The sequence below is a fragment of the Heterocephalus glaber genome, unplaced genomic scaffold (genome assembly GCF_053883595.1).
Source record: "Heterocephalus glaber isolate CG9 unplaced genomic scaffold, H.glaber_assembly_v1.0 deba00001442, whole genome shotgun sequence".
Lineage (NCBI taxonomy): Eukaryota > Metazoa > Chordata > Mammalia > Rodentia > Bathyergidae > Heterocephalus > Heterocephalus glaber.
The window spans coordinates 27,033,826-27,061,643 of record NW_028258296.1 but is presented as its reverse complement, the minus strand read 5'-3'; the positions used below and the strand labels follow the sequence as shown (position 1 = coordinate 27,061,643).

Here is a 27,818-nt window from a genome sequence, read left to right as displayed (position 1 = left end):
TTTTCTGTGCAGAATACTACAGATGAAAATCAACATGATATCACATGCTCACACATTCACACTTTTTCAGTACCATTTTCAGGATATTTATTTATAATAAAGCATATTAAAACAGACTTTTCCCCTAGTAAAACATAAAGAAGTTGATGAATAATTTTTAAAAATTAGAGACTTCATTAAAGACCCTTCATAGAAGATAAAGAAAACTCAGTCTTTTTTTCTTGTTTCTTCTTTTAGAAATGTCCATATCAATTTGTTCACTATGTCAGGTTGGTCTTGCTGAAGCCAATGGCTGGCTTCTAACAAAATAGTTAATCTGAAGTAGTTCTTAACATATATCTTTGTGACTTCAGCCATCTCAACCTCCATGAATGCGTCTTTCTCTCCCCATAGTAGTAATGTTGGAGTGGTTACCATGTGATGCTTGAGAGGCAGGCAGCTATAAAACAAAACATGTGAGCTTTGAGATTCACTGTGAAAATTAAAATAACATTTTCCACAATGTTCCATTACACTATGGATTCTATACATTCAAAGGGGGCAATATGACCTCCAAAGGGGTAAAAACTGTTTCAGGGTAGGGAGAATCTTAATTTTTCTAAAGCATGAAGGATACATACAGTAGATAAACAGATAATAAAATTTCACGGGGTAGAGCATAATTAGGGAAAGAATGTTTTAAAAAGTCTCCTTAAGGAAGTGATAATGAAAAATGGTTGAGAAATACTATATCAAGCAGTCACTTGTATAATAAAACAAATAAAAGGTTATTTAAGAAGGGGTACAATAAAATTTTAAATTGCATGAGACCGGCAAAATTTATAGAAGACTATAATTAAATATGAAATTAATCACTATGAGGAATTGATACAAATGCCAGAATTTGAGTGATATAAGAGGTCAGACATGTGCCGGGAAGGTGGCGCCCCCAATTCCATAGGGACAATGGCTTTTGCATTCAGGACCCTTCCAGACCTTACCCTGTGTACCTCTTCCTCTGGCTGCTTATGTTTATTCTTTAATATATCCTGTATACCACCTGCCTCACAAGCGCAAGGTCCCGAGTTCAATCCCTGGTACCAAAAAAAAAAAAAACCACACAAATATATCCTGTATAATAAACCAGTAAGTGTACACATGTTTCCTTGAGTTCTGTGAACTGTCTCAATCTCAGGAGGGGTTTGTGGGAACCCCAATTTTTCTGATTGGTCAGAAGTTCCAAAGGCCCAGAATTGGGTTTAAACTGGTTTAAAGCAGGGTCAGTCTTGAGCATTAAGCTCTCAACCTGTGATATGATGCTATCTCCAAGTAGATAGTGTCAGAACTGAATGAGAGAACGCCCAGCTGTGTCCCCTGCAGAATTATTTGCTTACTGGTGGGGAGAAGTTCCCACATCTTTTGGGGTCACAGAAACCATCTGTATTGATTCATGTGAGAGCAAAGCAGCTTTGTTTTAGATACACATTAATATTGTCCAAATTTCTGAATGTATGGAGTTTTCTAAAATTTTGTTAATTTCTAACAGCATTGCATTCAGAGAACATAATCTATATGATATTAAGTTTTTGGTATTTGGTTAAGAGTTGTTTTGTAGTCCAGTATACAATGAATCTTTGTAAATATTCTTCATATGCTTGAAAATTAATGTATATTTTCTATTTACTGAGTAGAGAATTGTTTATAAGACCAAAGATTTTAACAGGACTGGTCAAATCTCTTATAACTTCATAAATTATTTTTCTGCTTGATCAAATCCCATGAGAAGTGGGTTAAAATCTTCTATAGCATTTGTGAATTTGGCTATTTTCCATAAGTCTGTCAATTTTTACTTTTATATCTGATGTTTTATTGTAAGTTTTTACTTGTTTATCTTTCCACATAGATACTGCATAGATCCTATAGTTAATCTGATTCCCAGTCTGTTTTGGATCCTTGATTCCAGGTTTTGGAGAGTACTTAGATGAAGCTGTGATCCTGGGGAGACTAAGGGTGATAAATGAGGGCCAATTTCATGCATGAGTACAATGAAATATGTTTAATTTGTAGTCTTATTATATGTCATACACCCCTGTTTTTAATTATGTACTTGGCTTGCTTATTCTGTATGAAGAACAGTCCTAAGGGCATCAGTTGAGCTTTCAGAAGGTCTAATGTGACCTTCACCCAACTAGATTTAATCTACAACAATCTAGTTTGAAACTGTCTTTTGTCTTTATAATTTTGTGAGTTCTGCTTTTCACAGGCTCTGTCTCTCTTTGCCTCTCTCTCTGTCTCTGTCTCTCTGTGTCTTGTCTCTCTGCTAATTAACAGGATGCCAGTGCTCCCTCTTGGGAATGCAAACCTTTCTAATGAGCAATTGTTAGTAAAAGAACTTTGGAAAGATGAGATTTTTTTTCTTGTAGTTATGTAACAACATACTGTTTTATATCTCAGAGTTAGCTCTAAATAAGGGATAAAATGAAAACATTTTTTTAAAAAAAACTATCATTCTTGTCTTCTGTCCAAAACTAAGACTTGCATGAAAATTCATCATTCTCTTTATTTGCTCTTTACAAACGTATATGTATGTATTTGTAATGTTTTTGTTGCTTGTTCAAAAAAGAAGTTTGAATTTTCTTCTCCCTTCATTTGTATCTCATGACTCCCCTTGGATTCCACATTGACACAGTTGTTTTATTTAAACCAACACCTGCTATATACCTTTTTTTCTGTCTTCTTTTGAAAATTTTGTATTCTTATGCTTTACTTGTGACTGCATAAATACCATTAACGTGGAATTTTTAAAAACCCAATCTGGAAATATTAATTCATTGATAGTGATCACGCTCACTAACATATGAAATTGATTTGTCATTCTATTTTGTGCTTTTTATTTTCTCTTCTCTGCTTCTTTTTTATCCTTTTGTACCTTCCTTTGAATTTCTTATCCTCCTCTACTGGTTTAAAAATATTTAATGTATTTTCTTTCTATTATTTTTCCCAGAAAAATTCTTAGTGTATATACATACATATTCTTAGTGTAAATACAGATATGCACTTAACATTTTATACATACTGTATGTATTATATATATATACATATTCTTAGCATTTATATATTATACACAATTTCTAATTCTATTCCCATGTCAAATACATCTTGTTTTTTAAGTCTGCATTTGTTTCGCTAAGGTATATTCTGGTTAAGCTTTTGAGATATAATTTCTAATTAATAATTTTCTTTATCTTGTATAAGATGCTACTTAATTCACTTATTAACTCTAAGACATCAATGGTCATTCTTTTCATTTTCTAAAAGTTCTTCCAGGTTTTTAAAAATGTCTTGCAAACGCAAGGTCCTGAGTTTGATCCTTAGCACCTGAAAAAAAAAAAGAAGGAAAAAAGAAAACAAAAGGAAAACAAAACATACATGCTATCAGTGTAAGTGATACTGGTGTATGAAACATGCAATTATCATATGTGAAAATTGGGTGTGACAGTTGAAGCAAAGATTATTCTTGTTGTGGAGTTCCATTGGTATTTTCATTGTAGTTCACAGATTTTCATTTCTGGTGTTATCTTTTAGGTTTTGTAATCAAGTAAACAGCTGATGTGAAATGTTGATGTCTATTCTAAACACTCATTACACATTTGGTATTTTATTTTATTCCTATCTTATTTTCCTGCTAAGTGTATGTTGTATAATATCGTAGGAAGCTCCTGACAAAACAGGAAAAGGTTAAAAAAAAATGGCCTCCCACATAGGAAAGGAAAGCTAAGCATATGTGCTGTCAGTGTAAGGGAGATATTTACATGGAACATGCAGGTGTCATGTATGAAGACTGCCTCGAGTGTAACAATTGAAGTAAAGATTATTTTTGTTGTAGTGTTCTGTTGATATTTTCATTGTAGTTCACATAACATAGGTTTTTATTTCTGATGTTATCTTTTAGGTTTTTTAAGAAAGTACACAACTGATGTGAAAATGTTGATGTCTATTTTAAGTACTCATTACATATTTCATATTTTATTTTATTGCTATCTTATTTTATTATTTAGGTGTGATAATTGAAGTAAATATTTTTTGTAGAGTGCTTTTTGTATTTTTATTGTTCATATAGGAATTTATTTCTAATGTTATCTCTTAAGTTTTGTAAGCAAGTATACAGTTGATGTGAAAATGTTGATGTTTATTCTAAATGTACAATATGTATTAATAACTTAATACTTTATTTTATTGATATTTTATGTTCCTGTTAACTACACATTGTATAATATAATAAGAACTTCCTGACAAAACAGCAAGACCAGCGAGATGTCAAGTATGTTCTACAAAAAAGCCAGAAAAACAAAACACATGTGCTGTTAGTGTAAGTGATACATGTGTATGGAATATGCTGTTGTCATGTGTCAAGACTGCCTTAGGTGTGACGATTGAAGTAAATAATTTTTTTGTAGAGTGCTACTGATATTTTCATTGTAGCTCATTTAGGAATTTATTTCTCTTGTTCTTTTTTAGAGTTTGTACACCAAAAAGTCAATGTTGAAAATTTTGATGCTTTTTTATAAACGCTCAGTAAATATTAAAAATGCAATACTTCATTTTTGTGATTTTTTTCTTGTTAAGCACTCATCATTTAATATAATAAAACTCATTAAATTGAAATTAATAATTCATCAATAGAAATATTCTAAAGAATAAACATGGGTTTGACACACCCACGTTTCTGCGACTTTATGACAAAATATGTGTTACATTTTGGGGGCTAAATCTTTCTTCATCTCTAAAACTTTCTTCATCTCTACTGTTTTCAGACTGGGTAATTCACTCTACCATTGACTCTAACCTGGACTGTAGTTCTTGTATATACACTGAATCTCCTCCAATACATTGTCCACATTATGGCCTGAGTAAACTTACCCAAATATGAACTGGATCCTTTCTCTCCTCTTTTTCTGAAGCTTGTTCACTGGCTTCATAATCATGCTCTTATATTTTTAATATGGCCTGCTTGGCTCTGCATGGTCAGCTGCTAACTACCTTCGGGACCTATCTTCACCTCATGCTCTTCTCACCCTCCCTTGGGGTGTTCCAGCCACAGTGGCCCTAATTCTGTCATTGGAAAGCATAACACCCATTTTCCCACACAACTTTGGTCCATGTTCTTTCCTATTCCTGGATTGCCAGTTCCCCTACCTTTAACTGTGTTCAACAAATACCTATATCCTTTGCTTCTTTGTTCAAACATCACTTCTTTAGTTCTCATCTCTTTCTTTCAACATTCTGTTAGTATATAACCATGCATTCATTATTGTGGTGGTTTAGTGTGTGGTACTCCCACAATGCTACAAGTTTTCATGAGACCAGGAATCTTTTTCAGTTTTGCTTATCACTGTATCTTAGAATACTCTTTTTTTTTTTTTTGAGACAGGGTCTGGCTTTGAATTCACTATGCACCACCATGCCTGGCTCAATAAAATAGTCTTGAATGAATGAATAATCATTAAAATATAAATCTATTCAAACAAATTCAAAAAGAGATTAAGTGGATAGAATTATGGATAAAACAAGTGATAGCTATGTGGAGGATCTATTGTATTACATATTCTTCTCTTAACTTTTCCATATGTTTGAAATTTTCCATAAAAAGATAATGCAACTACTAAAAATTTAGAGTATTGTATTTGACTACTTGGATAAGTGGTGAATTTAATCTTAAAATACTGCCTCTTTACATTCAAACTGAAATATTTTAATAAAAAATAAATTATACTGACCTGAAAATATTTCGGTAATGGTTAATTGGACCACTTAATGCTCCAGGCTGAGAAAAGACATAAATATAAGCTTCAAGATCTTCTGTTGTTAATCGACATCCTTTTCTTCCAATGCCAGTGCTCTGACTGGTAAAGAGATGTTTCAAAGCCTAATTTAAGTGAAAAGAGAATAATTAAACTTTTCAATTATCTAATAATAGCTAAATCTTTAGCTTTAAAGGGAGATGGTGATCAGCGTGCAGTGACAACTCCTAACTTTTGTTCCAGCTAGGTTCATGATTTCATTGTTTAAAAACACATTTTATGAATTTTTGTTTTTCTGACCTTTTTATATTCTTCCCTTTTAGCTCCTTTTGCATACTTCACCCTTTTGAAAAGCTTCTTGTATTCTTGGTGTCTTTTCATATTCTACAAAGTCCAGCTCAAGTGCTACTCCTACCAAAAAGCCTTTCTTAATATTCCAGCTGTTGCTTACTGACAACTGATCTTCTCCCCCACCAAGTCTCCACCCTCATTTTGAAAAATACTGCTCTCTATACCAGCATTTCACAAAGTACACATCTAAATCACCTGCGTAAGAATAATGGGTGGTTGTTTAATTGTAAACCCCTCAACCCCAAAAACATGCTTGTAAAAATGTAAAATGACGTATGTATGAAGTAACTGCAAAACTATTTGTAATAGAAAATGACTGGAAACAATCACATATCCATTTGTAGTGGGACTGGTTGAATAAACCGTGGTATAGTTACACAATGGTGTATTGTATTCTTAGTACTCCAAGAAAAGATGGTCGTAAACTATATGTTTATATGGCATAATCTCCAGGCTATATTGTTAAGTGAAAAAACAAAAAACAAAACAAACAAACATAGGTTAAAAAAGTGTTTTACAACATGCTATCTTTTGTATAAGAAGGGAGATAAATAGAACTACATGTAAGGTTATAGTTTTAAAAAGAAACCATATAAAGATAAGCCAAAATTAAATAAAATTGTTTCCTGTGGGAGATGGAGAGAACAAGATGGAGGGTTCAAAGAAGCAAGCAAGACCTGTCTGAATGTACTTTGTTTTAGAATTTTGACTTGGAACTACACAAATGTTTTATGTAAAATCACAGAGTTAAGTAAAAACCCTATAGTCTTAAATTTGTGATGGAAAAACAAGTAAATACATTATTTCTTCTTTCTAAAAAATATGCACATCTAAATCCTATCCAATGGAAAGATTTAATAGCAATAAAATCCCAGTTACAATGATCACCTTTTCACCTAGATTGTAGTCTCTAAATACCATTTCTTGCCGAAAGGATTCAAAGTTCCTTCACTAAATGTCTGATTTTAGATGTATAGTAGGAAATAAAATGTAGGCCTACAACAGTGATGGTGAACCTTCTAGAGTTTTCAATGATAACAAAGAGTTGGCTGCGGCAGTTGTGCCGTAAGTTCACCACTGCTGACCTAGAACATTAAGAAGTAATGTTTCTTGCTGGGGATTTAGCTCAGTGGTTCTAGTGCCTGCCTTGCAAGCACAAGGTCCCAAGTTTGATCCCCAGTACCAAAAAAAAAAAAAAGTAATGTTCCTGAACACTGAGTACTAATTATTCTTGATTTAAGGGATTATGTCAAAGGACATAGGAGCCAATGTCCAGGGGTTCTCACTTGCCTAATATGAGACAATCTGGGATCAAAAGGAATAATGATTGTAATTGATTGGTGTATAACAAGTATGAATTCATTACATTGACAACTGTTTAATAAAGGAAAGAATGAAGCTTTTGTCCTGCCATTCTTGTGTAAACTGTATTTAAGAATAATCAAACAGATGATGCGGAGGACTTCTTTGCAAAGGAATTCCAATTAATAAAAGCATAAAGGATGACAGAAGTAAAAGAATCATTATTTTGCACACTTTAATGAAACAATAAACCTAGGCTATTGTCATCATTGTGCTAAAACTCATTTGAAAGGATGTCAGGAAATGTTTGATCAGTTGACAATTCATGGGCCCACTGATCAGTGTTCACATCATAAAACCAGGAACAGACTTCCTCAAGGTGATGAATTAGAAAATATACAGCAACAACTATTAAGTATTCTTGTCAAATTAAACTTCAGTCTAATCAAGCCTCTATATCATTAGTACCTATGAAGTAGAAAAAGTACACAATGAAGAAATTAGTCAAATCCAAAATGTGGATCTTTCTTCAGGACAACTGACCCAATTTCTCAATAAGTACATGGTATATTTTTTTAGAAAGAAAAAGCCCAGAAAAGAATTTGTAATACATTGAAAAAGCATAATAGCCAGGTATAGGGGCATGTGACAGTAGTCCTAGCTCCTCAAGTGGCTGAAGCAGGAGAATCACTTGAGCCCACAAGTTCAAGACCAGTCTGGGGAACAACAGTGAGACTTTAATGAGGAAAAAAACAACAACAACATAATAGCCAAGTATAATGTATGGACCTTGTTGGTTCCTGATTCAAACAAATGAAGAATGTCAAGAGTTGAAATTGTTAAGGAAATTCAAATAGGTATTAAAAATTAAAAAGTTGTCATTCATTTTGTTAGGTTTGATAGTGGCACTGGGGTATATTATAAAAACAAAAAAAGCCCTTATTAGCTGAGAAGTAGCTCAGTGGTAGAACATATACTTAACATGTTAAAACCTTGGGTTCAATCTTCAGCTTAAAAAAATTCTTATCTGTCGGAGATATATACAAAATTATTTCCAGTAAAATTATATTGTCTTTTAAAATTTCCAATATCTACCACCATTGTGAACATATAAGAAGTGTTCAATAAGTTTCTAAGATACTCGCATATCAATATACATGGTACACCAACACCTGCATGTTTGCTTTGTTTTATTTATTCCCAAGGGCTTTCACTTCTGCTGCTGTCAATCTTTCTTGCCTGATATTCACACTCCCTCATCTCTCCATGAGGTTCTTTAAAAAGAGGTATACCTTAGAAGTATGGGCTCTCACAAAAAACCGTACAGCTAGGCACTCAAATATAAGAACAGAGACTATAAAGAGAACTAAGTCTATAGGTAAGTCCTCAAAGCATTCATTAAGTTTTAACATTTTAATTTCATTTTTCATTTGTAATGTTTGCCTTACCTTGAAATCATTTATTGAGAACATAAATTCTGGGAACTGTGGTATTTGGAAGAAGTAGTAATAGCTGGATTTGAATAGCTGGGCAGGGTGTTGTAAAATATATTCTGAAATTAAAATGCTATGTTAGACTTTATTCCAGAGGTATAAGCTACTTGCTATTGAAAGAACTTTTTAGGAGAATTTTACCTTTAAGACAATCTCATAAAAGAATCCACATAAAAGAATCTATATATTGCTCTTTAGAACAATTTCTATCTTCTTTAATTTTATTATAGGTATTTTTAGTATTTATAAAATTTATAGCACTTTAAGTAAAAAGAAAGTTCTCCTTTATGAAGTCCTCACTCAGAAGGGAGTAGGAAGCCCAAACTCTGCTTTTCCTCCAAAGTCATCATCAGCAACCTGACACTTTTCTTACGAATTCACAGTAATTTTCCCTTTAGAAAAGATTTTTCCTTACAGATTGATTCAAACTGAACATCTCATTCATTTGCCCTCAAAAAGAATTGGAGAGTTTCCTATAAATTCATTCATGTATCTAGAAAATTCATTCATTCAATGAATATCTGTGTGTCTACTGTGTCCCAGGAAATTTAGCCATGAATGAGACAGGAAAGGTCCCTGTGCACAAGAATCTTACACAGTAAGTGACAAATACTTAAAAATCACTTTAGAGAGCAATAGTCTCATAAAAAAATAAAACAAGCTAATCTTACTGAGAGTGATGGTGGCGTGGAGTGGAGGGACTCTGATAAGACGTGATCAGAGAAGGTCTCTCTGGGGACGTGATATGTGGGCTGAGTGCTGAATGGTTAACAGGGAGCCAGCCATGCAAAGATGTAGAAAGAGCACCCAGGAACAGCAAGTAGGTGTTGGGCTTGATATTAGCACAAAGGACAAAGAAGGCCAGAGTGACCGAAGGGCAGTGAAGGAGGCGGAAGTGGTATGAGAAGAATCAGAAAGAAAAACTGAAAGCAAATTTGGTAGGATTAGAATGGCAAGGATTTTATTTCAGGTGGTTTGGCGAGACACCTAAGTCTTAAATGGGGAGTAGTGTTATATATTGCACACTATGCTTTTATTTTCCTTGCCATAGGTCATTTTTCCTTATTTCTCATTTTGTGACTACATTAAATATGGTTATAGAGTTCTTAGAAATATAATTTTTAGGTAAATGTTCACAATTATGCTAGACTCTTTGTAAAATCATCATTAAACAAGATTTATTCACTCCTACATTAAGAGATATCAATACAATTAAAGAAAGAAAATAAAAATGTTACTTGGAATTCTCATATTGACCGGCTTAAAACTATTATTGATAATTTCAGAAATAGTCCAAGTATCTCCTTGTTGAAATCAATAACTACAATTAATCCATATAATACCACTACCAAAATAATAGTTACTCAAAGGTCCTGATCAATTGAACAGCATGTAGCATGACTTCTGCTGCCTAATTCAATTGAGAAAAATATAACAAATCTCAAGATATTTGAGTACTAAGCTTAGTAACTAAACAAAAATAGATCAATTGGTCATGTATCTAAAATTCAGTCCTTACACTTAAAATATGCAGTATTTACATATTCACAGTCCCTTTCTTCCTCACTTGTTTAGTTTGGGGAAGAAATAGAAATATGTTATTCTGAATTTTTTGTTTCCTAAAGGGCTGCTGTGGGTCTTAGGAGTACCTGTATCTCAGAAAACCTAACAAGGGCTGAGTGTAATAGTGCACATCTGTCTAACTACTCAGGAGGCTGAGGCAGGAGAATTTCAAGTTCAAGGCCAGCCTGGACAATTTAACAACTTCCTATCACAAAAAACAAATAAAACAACTTAATAAAGGTAATTAAAGAATAAAAAATTATATATTTTCCCAAACAAAAGATGTGCGTAGCCATTGTTCACAGGACTAAGAGTCATCATTAAGTTTTAAGAGTTCCCTTTAAAGCAAAGGCTCTCAAAGTATAGTTCCTGTGGATGCCTCTTCAAGATTCTTTTAAGGTGTCTACATGGCCAAATCTTTTTCATAAGACTATGACATCATTTATTGTTTTTCACTGTGTTGAAATTTGCATGGATGCTACCAAACCAATAGTGGATAAAGCCACTGATGTCTTAAGACAAATCAAGGGGTTGTGACTAAACTATACCAGTAGTCATGTTAGTCTTCACCACTGTACTCTTGTAGCAAATTCATTAATTAATTAATGTTCCAGTTTCACTTAATCTCCTTGATGAAAGAGCAAAAACTATTAATTTTATTAAAGCCTGAGTTTTAAGCACACATCTTTCTAGCATTTCAGTATTCCATGTGATTAAATAGAAAGAACACATAAAACAGTTTTGTTGCATACTCAAATACAATGGTTGTCTTAAGGAAAGGCATATCTGCAATCATTTTAGTTAATGAGTTGAGTTTGCTGCATTTTAAAAATGAAATATCATTTTAACTTGAAATAATGGCTTAACAAACTATCAGTTAGATAGGTATTTGGCAGATAATCCCTTGAAAAGGTGCAAACTGAGCCTCTCACTTTAAGGAAAACAACAGTATTTTTTGCCATTGATAAAATAAAAGCTTCCTTTTTTGTTTTTTTGAAAAAGGGTCTCCCTATATAGTTTAGGCTGACTTTGAACTCACTATGTAAGGCTGGCCTCTAGTTTGTGATCCTCCTGCCTCAGCCTCCTGACTGCTGGCATTACAGGTGTGCACCACCAACCCTGGCTTAAATAAAAGCTTGTTTTCAAATAAAGATTGGAATTTTGGAAAACTTCTATCTCCTACTGGAAACTTCATGGTTTTGCAATAGTTAAGGCTTTTTCTGATGAGGCTAAGGTGATATCAGTGTGATTTTTTGATATCAAGTAATGAAGTGTGTCATATCAACCTATTGAAGGACTGCAAAATTCAATGAACTCTGTGAACTACTGAAGGTCTCCATAACTCAGTTTTGTATCAATACAAAATCATGTATGTATAAAATATCTATTCAAAATGCTAGTGAGTCCAATTGATTTTAATGTGACACAGTATGAAAAGTTCTTTTACATGTCATGTTCCACATTGTTACTAACCTTTAAGAAACAACCAGTTTTTGAGTTTGGTGTACCATGATGGAGGAAAATCCATATTTAGCTGAAAAGGCTATTAAAATATTCTTCCTTTTTCCAATTACAAATCTGTGTGAGGTTAAATTTATTCTAACAATGTATTACAACAGATTGGGTGCAGAAGCAAATATAAGAATCCAGTTGTCTTGGATTAAGCCCCAAATTAAAGAAATTTTCAAAAATATAACATACCCGTTCTCATTAAAGCTTTGGTTAGTGTAGTTGGTAGTTTTATGTAGTCTGTAGTTAGTTTTAGTTAAAACATGCTACTTATGTTAACACATAATCGATTTTTAAAGAAATGAATTAATGTCTAAATACTTTTAAAATTTGTTTTAATTTCCAGTACAGTGACTATTTGCAGATATAACCTATATAAGCAAAATACCATTGGGGTCTTTAATGATTTTAAAAGTATAAAGACATCCTGAGACCAAAAATGAGAGAGCTGCTGCTTTAAAAAATATTTGTATTTCTAGTAGCCAAAGCAGTTATACAAGAGGAAAATTTATTTCTAGGTTTTCAGAATTCAGTACTTTCAAAGTAATGTCATTGCATTTTCCCCTTTATCTCTCTCTAAAATAATGGTGAAATGTTTCCTTTGCAAGCAAAGAAGATAAATTTTTCTTACAGTCTTCAGGAAGATTTAAAATCAAGGCATCTAACACTGTCATATATCATGGTTTAGTCATTTTATTGTTAAAAGAACATATTAGCCAAATTTTGCTGTTTTTAATCCAAAATGTCAGCGCCAATAGTGACTTGTCACATTAGCACAGATGATTTAATGAAAACTTAAACTCACCTGTAAATACATTTGGATGAGGGAAGTTAATAACAATAAGCTTTGTCACCATTTCAGGATAACAGATAGCAATTAGCCAAGCGATCATGCCCCCCCAGTCATGGCCAATCAGAACACATTCGCTATACCCTGAAATTGAGAAAAATGTTAATGTCATTGAAAAAGAACAGGTGGGTGCATCATTACCTCACAAAAAAGTGACATTTCAGAAGCTACTCTTTCCACCATCCTACCCTATACTTTTCACAGATAAACTGTGGTTAGTGTTTCCAAAACCTGTCTGTACATCAGAATCACATAGATAGCTTTTTAGAAAATTTAGGTGCCCAGGATCCACTCTAGACCTACAGATTCCAAATCTCTTTCAAGAATCTACATTTAAAAATAAATCTGAAATAGCCAGCTCAGTTCTGTTCTTATGGATCTGAGTTTAGAAACTATGGTAAAGAGTGCACATAATTAGGTCTTAAATGTAATTATTTGAATTCATTTTTAAATGCTGAGAAATTACCAGCTATAGTAAAATCATAAACGGCACATTTATGTCCAATCTGTATTTTTTTTTGAGACAGGGTCTTACTACAGTCACAGGCTGGCCTGAAAGTCACTATGTAGCCCAAACTGGCCTTGGACTCGTGATCCTCCTGCCTTTGTCTCCTGGGTGCTGGGATTATAGATGTGCGCTACTGCACTGGGCTTCAACTTGTAAATCTTTATGTATAGAAAGTATGTATTTTCTCTCTAACTCCACAAATCCAGTGTTACAACTAAACATGTCAAACTGAATTAGTGGCAAGTCTTAATTATAGCATCTTTAGTTACAGTCATGCACTGTGGAATCCCATTTCCATACATATATGACGGTGGTCCCATAAAATTATAACAGGGATGAAAAATTCCTATCACTTACTGATGTAGCTGTCCAAGCGTAGCACAATGCATTACTCAGGTGTTTGTGGTAATGCTGGTATAAATGAACCTACTGTTCTGTTAGTCATTGGGAAGTACAGCATGTACAATTGTGTATAATAAATACTTGATAATGATAAATGACTGTTACTGGCTTATATACTTCCTATACTATACTTTTATTGTTATTTTAGAGTGTACTCCTTCTAATTATTAAAAATTACTGTAAAACAGTATGCTATGTTATGCTGAAAGCAGCCTTGTGCATCTTATGCTTTTCATGTCTCTTGATTGCAAGAGGCCACATTAAGTAACTGATACAATTTAGGTTTGTGTAAATACACTCTATGACAAGTGCACAAAGATCAAACAGCCTGGGCTGGGGATTTAGCTCAGTGGCGCTGTGCCTGCCTCACAAGCACAAGGTCCTGAGTTTGATCTTTGGTTCAAAAAAAAAAGGAGCAAAGATAAAACAGCCTAATGATGCATTTCTCAGAATAAATTCCACCATCAAGTGAGACATGACTGTAAGCTTCATTTCATGTAATCACTAAGATAATATGAATTAGGTTAAACTATTTTTATTAGTACTTTTATTAGTACATGTTTGTAGTACATAATGATTACATTCATTGTAGGGAATTGGTACATGTATATAATACATCTCAATTCTTCTTTTCTCCCTTCCCTCTACCCCCTTTTATTTTGTCAGCATCAGATTCATTTATTTATCTTATAATATCTAATAAAGTTAATTATCATATACACAGATTAAAAACCAGACTAATAGGCCAAAAAGCATATAAAACACATAAGACAATTATACTAAGTTAAGGTACACTTTTAGGTACATTGTCCATGCTAGATTACAATAACTGGGCCGGGGATTTAGCTCAGTGGTTCCGCTGCCTGCTTTGCAAGTGCAAAGTCCTGAGTTTGATCCCCGGTACCAAAAAAAAAAATAGATTACAATAACCCTTTTTCCCCTCTCTAACAGAGATTCCTAAAAGATTTCCCTTGTACAGCTTGATAAGATTCATTTGTAATTTATTTCTGAAGTACTTAAAATTACTTAATTCTTTCAATAATTTCTCACCATTATTATTCTAACATACACACACACATACACACATACTTGTTTATATTATTGATTTCCCTAGGAAATTTCATGATGACAGATTTAGGTCAGGTCTGACTGAATTATCACAAAATCTGAATGTAATACAACAGTTTGAAATCAACATCGGAGTCTCTTTTATTGTAATCAAACTCAATAAAGCCATTGTAGACTGACTCCATCCATTATTTTCTCCTCTAAAGTATTCAGTCTGATCTATACTCTCATTAGATTACTGTAGAAAGGCTCTTTGGTTTCATGGCGCTTTTCACTGTGTTGTTTCCCTTAACATACTGATTTTAGTAGTAGTAGTAGCTTGTAGTAATAGTAGTAGTAGTAGTAGCTTAGTAGATTTTAGTAGTAGCTGATTTTTAGTCATCAGGGATGTAGTAGATTAGATTATTGTTTTAAAAAATACTCCCCACTTCTACCTGCCATAGAAGAAATATACTGTGCTGCCCCGTTGATATTAAACTTGGCCATGTGATTTGCTTTGGTCTCTTGGCAGAACCAAAGGCTTTATGACCTGACTTTAGGCACTGCCATATGACTTTCTTTGGCCAATGAGCTGCTCACTGAAGCCTGAAATATGCTAGTGCAGCTGGGCTCAACCTCTTGCCATTTCTGCCATTGCCCAAAGAGCTCTCCCCAGTCCCAGTTAGCAACTCATCTTTAGCTTAGGCTCTAGCCAAACTTACAGTAAGAAGCCAGACCCAGGTAGACCAGAAGCCTGAAGCAAAGACCTACATTTGACCTGCGGATCCATGAACACAGAAGGAAATGATTATGGTTATACGTCACTAAGTTTGAGGTAGTTTCTTATACAATATTAATGTGATACCAGCTGATCAGTAAAAGACAAATAATGTAAAGTACTTTTGAATCTCATAATACTTTAAAATTATATTTAATTGTGGGTTCTGAAAAAATAAATTTTCTGAGTGCAAGATCAAAATTTTCAATAATTGGTTCTAAAAATAATAAATAGTATATATTGTCTATTTTTTCCTAAAAATAAATGGCACTTTCTTCTTCTACACCCCCAAAGAACAGTAAGGAAGGTCTATTTTTATAAAACAAACTTTGAAAGTCATTCTTTTTTTTTTGGTACCGGGGATTGAACTCAAGACCTTGCGCTTTTGAGGCAGGCTCAGTGCCACTGAGCTAAATGCCCAGCCCTGAAAGTCATTCTTAACTGTGTACTCTAGATGTATTATTTTAAATTTTCTGGACACATATTTCAAGCTGTATAACTAAAACCATGGAGATAGGAAGCAGATAACAGCTTGGGTAGATGGAAAATGCACCCTCCCAAGAAAATAAGTCATCAATTCACAATTTGTTGAAGTTAGTTCCTTAAAAAGAATTTAATACTGTTCAAAAAAATTAACCTACCTAAAGAGTCTAAAATATCCTTTATATCTGTAATTAGACAGTCCAATTTATAATTTTCTCGATGACCAGGGGCATCTGTTTCTCCATAGCCTCTCAAATCCAGTGCAACAACTCTATATGCACTTTTAAATTCTCTCAGTTGGTGACGCCAAGAATACCTGCAGGGAAAAAGAAACATTAAAAATACTCTATTAACTAACACAAAAAATAACATTAGTAGGGCATGGTGATGAGTGCCTGTAGTCCCAGCTACTTGGGGCTGAGGCGAAAAGATCACTGAGCACAGAAATTCAGGATCAGCCTGGGCAGCATAGTGAGACCTTGTCTCAAAATAACAAAAAATGAACACCAAAAACAGTAATACTAAAGTTTTCCCAAGTGGAAATCTATAAGAAATTCTTTATTTTGAAAAATAATATAATTGCTTCTCAGTAAAAAAAAGAAAACCATGTGAGAAGGAAGCACTGATAATCTTTACTAAAATTATCTTATCTTTTTACCAGCTTCAGCAGGGTATGTATGACAAAACGATTTACAGAAACTATAAAAAGTTGGATATAAAAATCAATATATATGTATATATGAAATCAATTTTCTAAGCTTTTCTTAAATGATGCTTGTAGCCATCAGGGAATCTGTACTAAGATCAATCCATTATTTTATAGCCTTAAGTTTTAGATATAATAAATAATTATAAAGTTTTGAAATATTGTGAGAGAGAATGCGAGCTTGAGTGTTTTATAAAAGCATCTGAATGGTTATTTTACCCAGGACTTTGGTGGAGTAACATAAGCAAAACGTTTTTGTACAATCATTTGATTCTCTTATTAGTAAATTTATTAGATGAAAATATATTTTCCTCTAAAGCAGATTTTTCTCATCTTACTCTACTATCAAAAGGGCCTGGTGTTTTCAGTAATTACTATATAATAATTTATTTATGGATGAAAAAGCCTGAAAATTAAGACAGATTATCACTGAAAGAATCCAATAGCACAACCTTTTAAAATGATTCTCTACTTGCTATGCAAAATTCTCTGGAGAAGATCTGAACCCATGACTAAAAGCAAGAGTGATACTCAAAACAGTTAACAACCAAAATGGCCAAAATGATGAGTCAGAATGGCCAGAGTGCTGTAGCCATGCTCTCCAGGGCTCTGCGGTGCCAGGTATTCCCTCTTGTGCTTAATCATGAAAGTGCAGAAAGAAACTGCATGAAACTGCAGGAGATTTTTTTTCCTCCAATAAGCAAAGTCATTTTGGATAACTAACAAGAAAAGTATATATATATACATTTTTTTTTTCAAGGTGACTCATTGTGTTATAGAACTCAAAATGTGCACTTAAAAAAAAGCATCCTTATGCACATCTGTTCACGGAAACACAGTGTAAAATGATCTGACACAAGCCAAACGGGAGATTATTGCCTGAAAATATCTCTGGAGTGCAACAGACAAGCAAACACAGAGATGTAAGATTAAGCCAGTAGTGAGACGGCAGTGCAAAGTGACCCAAAAGTCAAGGTGGTGGTGCATGGCTGTAATCCCAGCACTTGGGGAGCCTGAGACAGGAGCATCACAAGTTCAAGTCCAACCTGAGTAATTTAGTGAGAACCTGCTTCAAAATAAAAATAAATAGGAAAAGGGCCGGGGATGCAGTGCAGGGTGAAGGCCCTGCATTCAATCCTCCATACAGTCCCTCCTCCAAGTGACATAAAGCAATAAGATCAATATAACAAGTCAATCACCTCACATTGACAGATTATCAGGAAGAGTCTCAGACACAGATTTGGAATTATGAATGCACACAAAATCTCTAACCTTTTGCTAGGATATCTATGACTTAAATATCTGCAAAAATATTGCCAATTAAGATGGGTTTGAAAAATGTTAATAGCATTTGCTTTTGCTAGACCATAGCAATCTTCTTAATCTTGGCTCTAGGTTGTAACAAAAATGAAGCAGTTTGCTTCCTCATAGCTTCTCATCAATTGACACACATAACTTTGTTATTTTCTCATTAGCCTTACAATTTTGAATTGGTTTTTATGTCTATGAAACTGAAGCCCAACTCTCCCCACTGTATAATCTCTCATACTCAGTCAATAAAGTTCTGCAGATTTAACATCTTAAATATTTATGTAATCACTCCTCCTGTCCATCCTGTTATGATTACATTAATTCAGGATTCCATTTTTGCACCAGTCTATTGATTACTCTGTGTCTATTTCATTCGTCTTAGCTCTGTCTTCTGTGAAACCAGAATGACACAGCAAAAACATAACCTTCCTTATTTCCCTGCTGAAGATCTTATGATTCCCTATCCCTCACAACATGAAGCCTATGCTCATTATCCTGACAGACTAAACCTTTAAGATTTGACTACTGCCCAGTCTTCCAGGACGATCATTTTTCAGTCTGTAATTCACTTTGTAATAAAAATAAATGACATCTACATCATTCTTACTACGTGCCAGGCCCAACTATAAGTGCTTCACATATGGTAATGCTGATCTTCAAAACAATTCTTTTTAGTAGGTATTATTATTATTATTATTCCACTTTACAAAGAGTCAGGGTACAGCAAGGCCAATTGAAGTGCTGAAGGTCACAGAGTTAGCAAATAGAAGAGCCACGATTTGAACCTAGATAGTCTGACCTTGAAGTCTACCTTATGCTGCCTCTGCAGCACTGACCTTGGAGTTTACCTTATGCTGCCACTGCAGCACTAGACTGTTATACATGGGTATTGTGTTTTGCTTTTATGGGTTTGTTCGTACTGTGTCCTTTGAAACACTATCTTCCCCATCATCCCCCTATGACCCCACAATCCTTGACCATCACTTCTCAGTTTTCTCCTCTACACACTGGGCCTGTCCTCATTCAGGAGACACCTAGGCTGCCTCCTTTATAGGCTTGGGTGGCCCTTCTGTACTCTCCAGTGCACTGGGCACATGTTATACAATGGTCTATTCCTATTTGGCTCTTCTACCCAATATTGAGCTCCCTGAGTTGCGTGTAGGTGCTTAATAAAGATTTGTTGAATAAGTGAAACAACAAACTAATGGAACACTGATTTAATGGTAGTGCTAGTTTTTCAATTAGACTTCTGCCCTATTCAAACCTTAAGATATATTCCTGCTAAAGAATTCATAAATAATAACACATTTGATTCACACTTTATCCCTAAACTGAAAAAAAAAATCACCCTAGTGATAGCCTGATGGGCATGTCATTCATATGAATAAAACAAAACACCGCCCTGACACAGAAATTGATACATCTTGCAAAAGCAGTAACCCTCCAAAATATCTAAATAAAACTATTTTCATCCACATTGCCTTTTTTTTCTGGTAGCTTTAGGTAATAATAGAGGCTGCTCAGAAAAAAAAAGCAAATCAACTCTTTCCCAGTTGTTACTCTCAAAATAAGGAGGGCTGCTAGTTTTACCAGGCCAGCAGCCACTTTTAAATGTAAAAACATCCTTTTCCTCTTCGCCACAGTGGAAGACAATGGTTGTTGGCCTCTGTACTCAGCTATATGCATGAAGAGCCTTTGCATGCCTTGGCTCAGCATTTGAGTGATGAAGCATGTTTTCCACACAGCTGGTGATGAGGACAACTCACAGAAATTGTCTCGGTCAGCTCAAAATATTTTTAAAAGAGATGCAAATTGAGATGGAGAGAGAGAAAAATCATCCTCTGATGGCCTTATTTGAAGCTAATTTAGCTAAAGTTCTGAAATATGTGTCTTTGATGTTTCCTTTAGATTTTAAGAAAGAATGCTCAGGATTTTATTGTTTTCTGTGTACTGTGTAATAGTATACATTAAATATACCATTTCTCAACAGCTATTCTTAAGCAATGATGATAAAATTAGAGAATACATTATACTTGTATGGTGCTTCTCTGTCTAAAAACCACTTTCACACACATTACCAATTTATGATTATTGTTTTCATTGTATCAAATACTTCTGATCTACCTGACCTAACCTACAAGCTTGTACATTCATGTGCACTTATGTAAAGGTTAACTGATAGAGGAATAACATTAATGTAAACTGAAAGTGTTTTTGAAATGCCACGCATAAAGTATTTTTGGCTTCTAAAATGAAAAAACAAACAAACAAAATGGAGTTATGTTCTAAAACATAAATCTTAGAATTTGGTCCTAAATTCTAAGATTTGGATTTTTTTCACTAGCACTTGAATGGAACTGACTAAATTGCTTAATGGGTAATAATGGTACCCACTAAAGGTCCTAGGATATGTACAGCAATCAGCAGGACTTTCTATTTTGTTTGGCTTGTGTCAGATCATTTTACACTGTATATCTATGCACAGATATGCACGAGGACGCTTTTTTAAAAATGCATATTTTGAGTTCCATAACACAGTGAGTCACCTTGAAAAAATATATAAACACTTTTCTTGTTAGTTATCCAAAATGACTTTGCTTATTGGAGGAAGAAAATCTCCTGCAGTGTCATGCAGTTTCTTTCTGCACTTTCACAAGGGAATGCCTGGCACTGCAGAGCCCTGGAGAGCTTGGCAACAGCACTCTGGCCATTCTAACTCATCATTTTGGCCATTTTGGTTTTTAACTGTTTTGAGTATCACTGTTCCATAAACAATGGAACATTGTTATGAAAACTAGGTCAAAAAAAGTATCTCTTTTAAGATAAAACAGAAAGCAACTATTGCCCTGTGTTAAATGGGTACCACTGCCATTCTCTGGGACTCTGAAACAATTACCAAGTGGTAGAAGTGGTTGTAGGTTCATTTTTAACTTTATGTAGATTGTTCCACATGTAAAGAGTTGACACTCCAGCAGGAGAAAGAGTGTGGACTGGAATTGGGGTAAATATTATCCCCCCCATTCAGACCATGAATTTTATTTAGAATTATGATTTAAAATATTAACGTAAGTTATTCTTATATTGTACATTAACTTTTGAGCCAAGGTCTTGTTATGTTGGCCAGGCTGGTTTTGACCTCCTGACTCAAGCCATCCTCCTGCCTCAGCCTTCCTAATGCTGGGGCTGCAGTTACCACTGCATTCAGCTTGCTGGCTGACTTTTTAATGCCCTCTTGAATGTTGGTATAAAGTGAAATTTGAGGGGTAAAAACTCACATATGTATCAGATCATTACGGTTCCTATAGACTGAGGACAGACAGCAGAGTTCAGCTCTGAATTTTAAGAATGAGGAGCACCTTACTTTCTGGTACTGCTAATTTTAAATGGAGAACTATGAGGTTTAACTGAGAAGATATAGGCAAAACACTTCTAAGAGTACTTGGGTCATAGTAAATGCTCAGTAAATGTTAATTATCATCACTATCATTGCCACAATTAGGAAATTATAGATTTCCACACTGAGTGAAGGAGAATGAAGGAAGAAAACATTTATTGAGTATTCCCTAGGACCATGTGAATGGCTTTTCATATTTTGATTCATAACATCTCTGCAAGATTACTAAGACAACTGTGCAGGACCACATAAGCCAGTAAGTAGCTAAACCAGAATTCACTGCCTACATTACCCTGAGTAGATCTGACTAATGCTTCAGAGTAACATTTTATTGTGAGCCACTTGTGTCATGCGCTCTCTGTGTCAAGTACTCATGTGAGTCTGCATACAGATGCTTGAATTGCATAGGCAGATGCACATTATCCTCAGATGGAAGAACAGATGAAAATTACATGTTTATTTAGATCCAGAAAGGGGAAAAAGTCTTCATGAAGGGAAAGTCACCTCAGGAAGAGGTACCCATGTGTTATATCTTGTATCTAGACAATCCCCTCAAAGCCTCATACAGTCATAGGTGGGACTTTTCAGAGATGGCTGTATCTAGGGTGTGTGAATGTGGATTAAGAGTGTGATATTGGGATTAAGCATATGTGGTACTGGATTAGTCCACTAATTGATTTATCATAGTTCTGAATGTGTGTAATGGGATGCCCCAGCCTGAATGTGGGTAGCACCACAAAAAAGGCTTGCAGCCTGGATGGGATAAAAGGGAAAGGGAGGCTTGTTGATGCTGCTTGCTGCTTTCCTGCTTTCTGCCTGCCCTGCTATGGAATGTTTCTCCTTTTTCAGTGCCCTTCTGCCTTGTCATCCTGTTGTGGAGCCAGCAACAATGGACTATAACCTCTACAAACTGAGCTGAAATAAACCTTTCCTCTTTTAACATGTGGATGTCAGGTATTTGTCTCAGCGATGAGTAAAGAAAGACACCATGGATTTTGCTCCAGAAAAATTATGAGGTAGATGGATCATTACCACCCTCCATTCCATTCTTCAATGCCTAATACTTCTTGGTACACTAATGTCTTCAAAGTATTTACTCATATAGTCTCCTTCATTCAGAAAGTACAGTATTAACTAACTTGTCTAAAATTAATATGCCTTTCAGAGACAGATGCATTTTAAATCGGACTTTGGGTGACACAAAATCTTTGAAACTCTAAAGGAGGTGAAGAATTTTAATAGTGGAATTCTAGGTATTATGAAATAGTAAAGGAGAAATTTTGGGACAGACTGTTATCCCAGACTTTTTCAAAAGACACTGGATATTCTACCTCTGAGTCAGCTCAGAAAATGTACTTTATATATTCATTCATTTCTGGACCTATTTAGTTCAGACCATCTGAAGATCACCGCCCTGTGCTACCGGTAGAAGCCACTATAATATTTACCACCCTACTCCATTTGATATAGAACTCAGGGCCTATCGTATGTTAGACAAGTACTTTACCTCTGAGCTAAATCTTCAGCTCTTTCTTTAAATTTTATTTTGAGACAGCTTGCTAAATTTCCCCAGCTGGCCTTAAACTAGTGATCCTCCTACTTCAGCCTCTCAAGTGGGATTACTCTACCATCTCTGTTAAAGATACTTCATTAAATTTTTTTTAAAAATCAGGTGTTGCTTTAACCTGTATTTATTTGGCCTTCTGGAGCCAATGGAGAAATTTTCTCCTTGGGTAACTTTTATGGTCTGAATATGTACCCTAAAATTCAGATGATGAAACTTAATCACCAATGTAATAGTATTAAGGGAGGGGCCTTAAAAGGTGATTAAGTCACAAGGGCAACATCCTCATAAATGCTATTAGCAACCTTATAAAAGGGCTTGGCCATTTTTCCTCAGTCTTTCTACCATGTGAATTCACAGCATTAAGCCCCTCTGGAGGACACAGCAACAAAGTACCATCTTGGAAGCAGAGATTGGGTCCTTACTAGACACCAACCAGTTCATGTCTTAATCTTGGCCTCCAGAATTACGTGAAATAAATTTCTGTTCATTATGAATCACTCCATCTCAGATATTTTGTTATAGCAGCACAAACAGAGTAAGATATTAACAACTGTGCATTTTTGGCTTTAGGTTTTCTTTTTAATGTGAAATATACAAGTCTTCAACTTCTCTTGCTTTCATGTAAGTCTATTCTATGTGTATAGGAAACAGTTTAGTTTCACCAAAAGCTTCCTGATAAAAACCACTCCAAGCCTTTGCTTTGTTTAAAAACTCCTTTTGCCACCCAATGTCGTAATTTTGTCCACAGTAACAACTCTATAAAGAAGTGTTGTAAACTATTTTGGAAATTTGAAATATTAAAAATACTTTTTGTAAAAAAACAATCACTTTTTGTAATATTCATAAAATTAATAAATTTAGGATAGTCACATGTAGATTTCCTTAAGAGGAAAACCATTGCTGTGATTCAGGAACATTCAGGAATGATAACTCTGGGAAAATTATCATACGATAGGGTCTGTCAAAAATCATTATAAAAAATGATTGTATAATAAGTGCTATGGTTTGAACGTTTGCCCCCTTTAAAACATATTGCAATGTAATTGCCATTATAATAGTATTAAGAGATGGGAGCTCTAAGAAGTGATTGGGCCATGAGGGATCTGCCCTCAAGGAGGAATTAAAGCCATTATGGAAGGATGAGTTCACTCTTTTGCCCTTTTGCCTTTCTACCGCAACAAAAAGATCCTCACAAGATACTCCTTGATCTTGGACTTTTCAGCCACCGAACTGAGAGAAAATTAATTTCTATTTATTATAAATTTACCACTCTGTAGTATTCTGTTATTGAAGCACAAAATCAACTAAGCCAATAAACCAAGTTTTAATGCAAAAGAAAAAGTTATTTGGTAAGTTTACCAGAATTCTGGAAATCCATGAAGCAGCAGCATGAGTGGTTTGCCTCTTTCCCCAGCAGCAACATAGTGAAATCTTAACCCCGAATCCTGAAAATGGAAGGCATGGAATTTTAGTGATGTTTGGTTTTGATCATAAGACTAGAATATTTAGTAATTTCATTTTATTTTTTAAAATCTGGCTTGCATTTTTTTAACATCAAGAAATAAAAAATCAATTTTGAAAAATAAAAACTTCATGTTTTATCAATAGGATAAATTGATCAAGTTTTATGAACATTTCCTTCACAGTAACTTCCTTTTTAGTTCTGACTAAAGGTCAATTTATATATTTTGAGCTTTTGAAGCAATGTCATAATTTGTAGCTTTCATCTTGAGGATGTGTCACCTTTTATCTCATTCAAATTTGGCAGGACATGTAAATAATTCTGATCTGAATTTAAATTCCTGCCAAGTTTACTTCCTAGTCACGTACTTTTCTCAGCTTACCCGTCAAAAGCTGTGCCATCAGTTATATAATTCACACCTCCTTCTCTTATTTTTAGGTCTCCCTTCCCACATTATTATTTTGAGTGTTGCATGTACCGTTCCCCTTGCTGCCTGCTCCTCATGTCATGTCAGTGTGTGTTTCTAACAACAGAATACCTAGAGTGCTCAACACTTCACCCTGCATGTGGGAGTCAATACAGCCCAAGGAAAAGAAAAGGAATGGGAATGGGAGAAGAATATAGCAACACTAAGGAAACAAAAGAGAAGAAAGGAAAATAAAAAACAAGAAAGAAAAGCAAAATTCTGAAAGAAAGCTGAGAGAGGAAAAACACCAATAGCTATATAGGAACCCTAAGTTATACTGTGTACAGGTACCCATAGGATTGGGTTTTCAGATGTTAATGAGTCTTAAAAGTCATCTAATTCAACATCATCATTTTACAGATCTAGAAAACGAGGTTCAAAGATGTTAACACAAGTCATAAAGGTGATTGGGCGCAGAACATGACTAGAATCCTCATCCTGTACAAACCCCCAGGATGATATTCTTTCCATTCTTTAGTTCTGCATCTCTGGGGAGATCCTTAGGAGGCCAGAGTCACAAGAAAAGCACCTGAGGAATTCCAGATGACTCTCAGGATGCTTTTACTCTTCCACTTGGACAGTTAACATCTGACTTTGCCCTCAACTGCAGAATGCCTTCTTAGAAGTTCAAAAACTTCTCTTATTCTGGTGGTGAGTCTTTAAGGATGACTGCTGTAGGCATTTGACTGGATTTAATTCACACATACTTTATTGTACAGACGTGTCAGGTATTGTTCTAAGTTGTCCAATTTGGGGTTTTTTTGGTGGGGGTGGTGGTGGCAAATATTAACTCAATTCTCATATCAACCCTAGGGTGAGGAAGGGCAAGAGAAACATCTTGAAGGAAGGAAACTCTCACCCTTCTGAATTCCATCCTGCTGGAAAATTTAGCTCCTACTAGGAAATTAGGACTTGGTGACATAAGTATCTCCTCATGCGATGCTGATTTTGAAGGCTTATGAGTCAGACTGCAGGGTATATGTCACAGGGATTGTTTTTCCCTTTACCACCTGGAGTCTTTGGAAATAGAGTATCTCTGGGCCATGAGAAAGCCTAGGACAAGGACAAACAACTATAGAGGGCATGCACGGCCAATAATTACTTTTAATTCCATTCCTTTGATTCCTGACTTCATAAATATACTTCCCTCCTCACACACATATAGCATTTATTCTTTTTATTTTTTTTTCATGCTACCTAGGTCATCTGTGATTACAACAAACCCCGAGTTTCAAAGATTTATTCTGTTTATTCTTTCTACCTCAAAATTTGGGCAAAGAAAGCCTCCTGAGACAGTAAGGCATCACCAGGAGAAATTCCTTACAGTTGATCTGAGCTCTAAAAGGCAAAAAGGTGACAGGAGGCAGCTTCCCTTGACAGTAGGAAAGGAAGTACTAGAGAACTCTGATTTTAAAACTCCAGAAAGCAACCAAGGTGTCTGCAAAACGTACCGCCACCCCAAACCCAAGCAAACCTGCCCACACCTTGTTCCTCTCCTGCCTCTCCTTGCGTCCACCCCCCCCCACCCCCCCCGCTCACCAGCCCCGGCATTACAAGGGGACGCGGAGCCGAGGGTCAGGGAAGGCGCAGCCCGGCCCCTCAGCTCCCCAGGCCATCGCGTCCTTCCTGCATTACCGCCAGGCCCGCGCCGGCCTTCACCTTAATGCGCACGTAGCAGTGGGTGCCCAGAGAGGGGTCGTTCAGGCACGCAGGAGGGTGTTCCCGGGCCACCCGCCGGAAGGTCTGTGCCGGTCCCTTCCCGATGCTCCACAAAAGTTTGAGCAGGTGGACGGAGGCGCAGAGCCCGCTGTAGCAGTAGACCAGGGACCAGAAGAGCAGGGACCGGATCGCTCTTGTTAGGCGAGGCAGGCAGTCCCGCAGCCTCGCCATAGGGCGGAGCGGCGGCAGGGCCCACAGTCCGCGCTCGGGAGCTGGAGAGCCGCGCCGCTGCGCGTGCGGCCGGACCGCCCGTGCGCCCTCGCCGCTCCGCGCGCGCCCTCCCTGGGCCTGGCGGCCGCGCCGCTCCTTACCCGAGTCCGAGCTCGGCTCCCGCATATGCTGCGCGCTCGGGCCGCCAGGCGCAACCCGGGAGCGCCGCTGCTCAGAGTCCCCGGCTCTGGTCCGCCCTGGGCCAAGCAAGGGTGGACGCCACGGCCTTCTTTCGCCGAGAGTGACTTCACATTTGACAGCTACTAAAATTATGGGCGAAATGAAGGCGACTTTCCAAACCCTTCTGGTTACCGCGGAAGCGCCGCTGTCGTTTTGACCATTGTTCTCATCCCCCGTTGCCCACCTAGTTGGAATTTCATTACGCCCTTCTCCGTGTCACAGAATAATGCGGTACGGGAAGAGAGGAGACAGCAAACGACTTTCGTACTAGATTGTGGACATTGTTACTTTATTCCTGACGATCTCAAGATATTAATATTCTCCAGCTAGGTTCAAAGTTGTTACAGTCCAGATAGAAAACAGCAAGTAAGCTTTTTAGAGCAAGCTAAGCCCAAAGCAACCAACCATTGGTCTGTTTGTCCCTGATTTTTGTTGTTTAGAAGAGTATTGTATAAATGGAATCATATAGTATGTAACCTTTTGTTCCTGGCTTCTTTTAGGTACCATAATGATGTGAGATTCAACCATACTATTGCATGTATCTATATTGTGAATTACTGTTTCATTAAATGGATATAACACAATTGTTTATGCATTCTCCAGTTAAACGTTTTTCCTTCCAGTTTGGGGCTGTTATGAACAAATCCACTATAAAGTCACATACAGATGTGTGTGTGTGAATGTTTTCACTTCACTTGGATAACTACTGAGAAGTGGGATTGTTGTACATTTAACTT

General features: G+C 35.8%; 1 protein-coding gene across 2 annotated transcripts; it reads right to left on the bottom strand.

Annotated features, from left to right (window-relative positions):
- Nucleotides 1-72: 72 nt before the first annotated feature.
- Ephx4 (epoxide hydrolase 4) lies at nucleotides 73-26,955 on the bottom strand. 2 transcript variants are annotated; one of them, XM_004841279.3, is made up of 7 exons: nucleotides 26,632-26,955; nucleotides 24,404-24,489; nucleotides 16,225-16,382; nucleotides 12,804-12,932; nucleotides 8,882-8,985; nucleotides 5,757-5,905; nucleotides 73-439 (listed from the first exon to the last, which is right to left on the bottom strand). In XM_004841279.3, exons 1-7 carry the CDS (start codon nucleotides 26,860-26,862, stop codon nucleotides 208-210), a joined length of 1,089 nt encoding a protein of 362 aa, XP_004841336.1. In that variant the 5' UTR covers nucleotides 26,863-26,955; the 3' UTR covers nucleotides 73-207. The 2 variants fall into 2 exon arrangements, with proteins under 2 accessions (XP_004841336.1, XP_087069232.1); XM_087213106.1 differs by lacking the exon at nucleotides 12,804-12,932 and having other exon boundaries at nucleotides 74-439; nucleotides 26,632-26,936.
- Nucleotides 26,956-27,818: the final 863 nt, after the last annotated feature.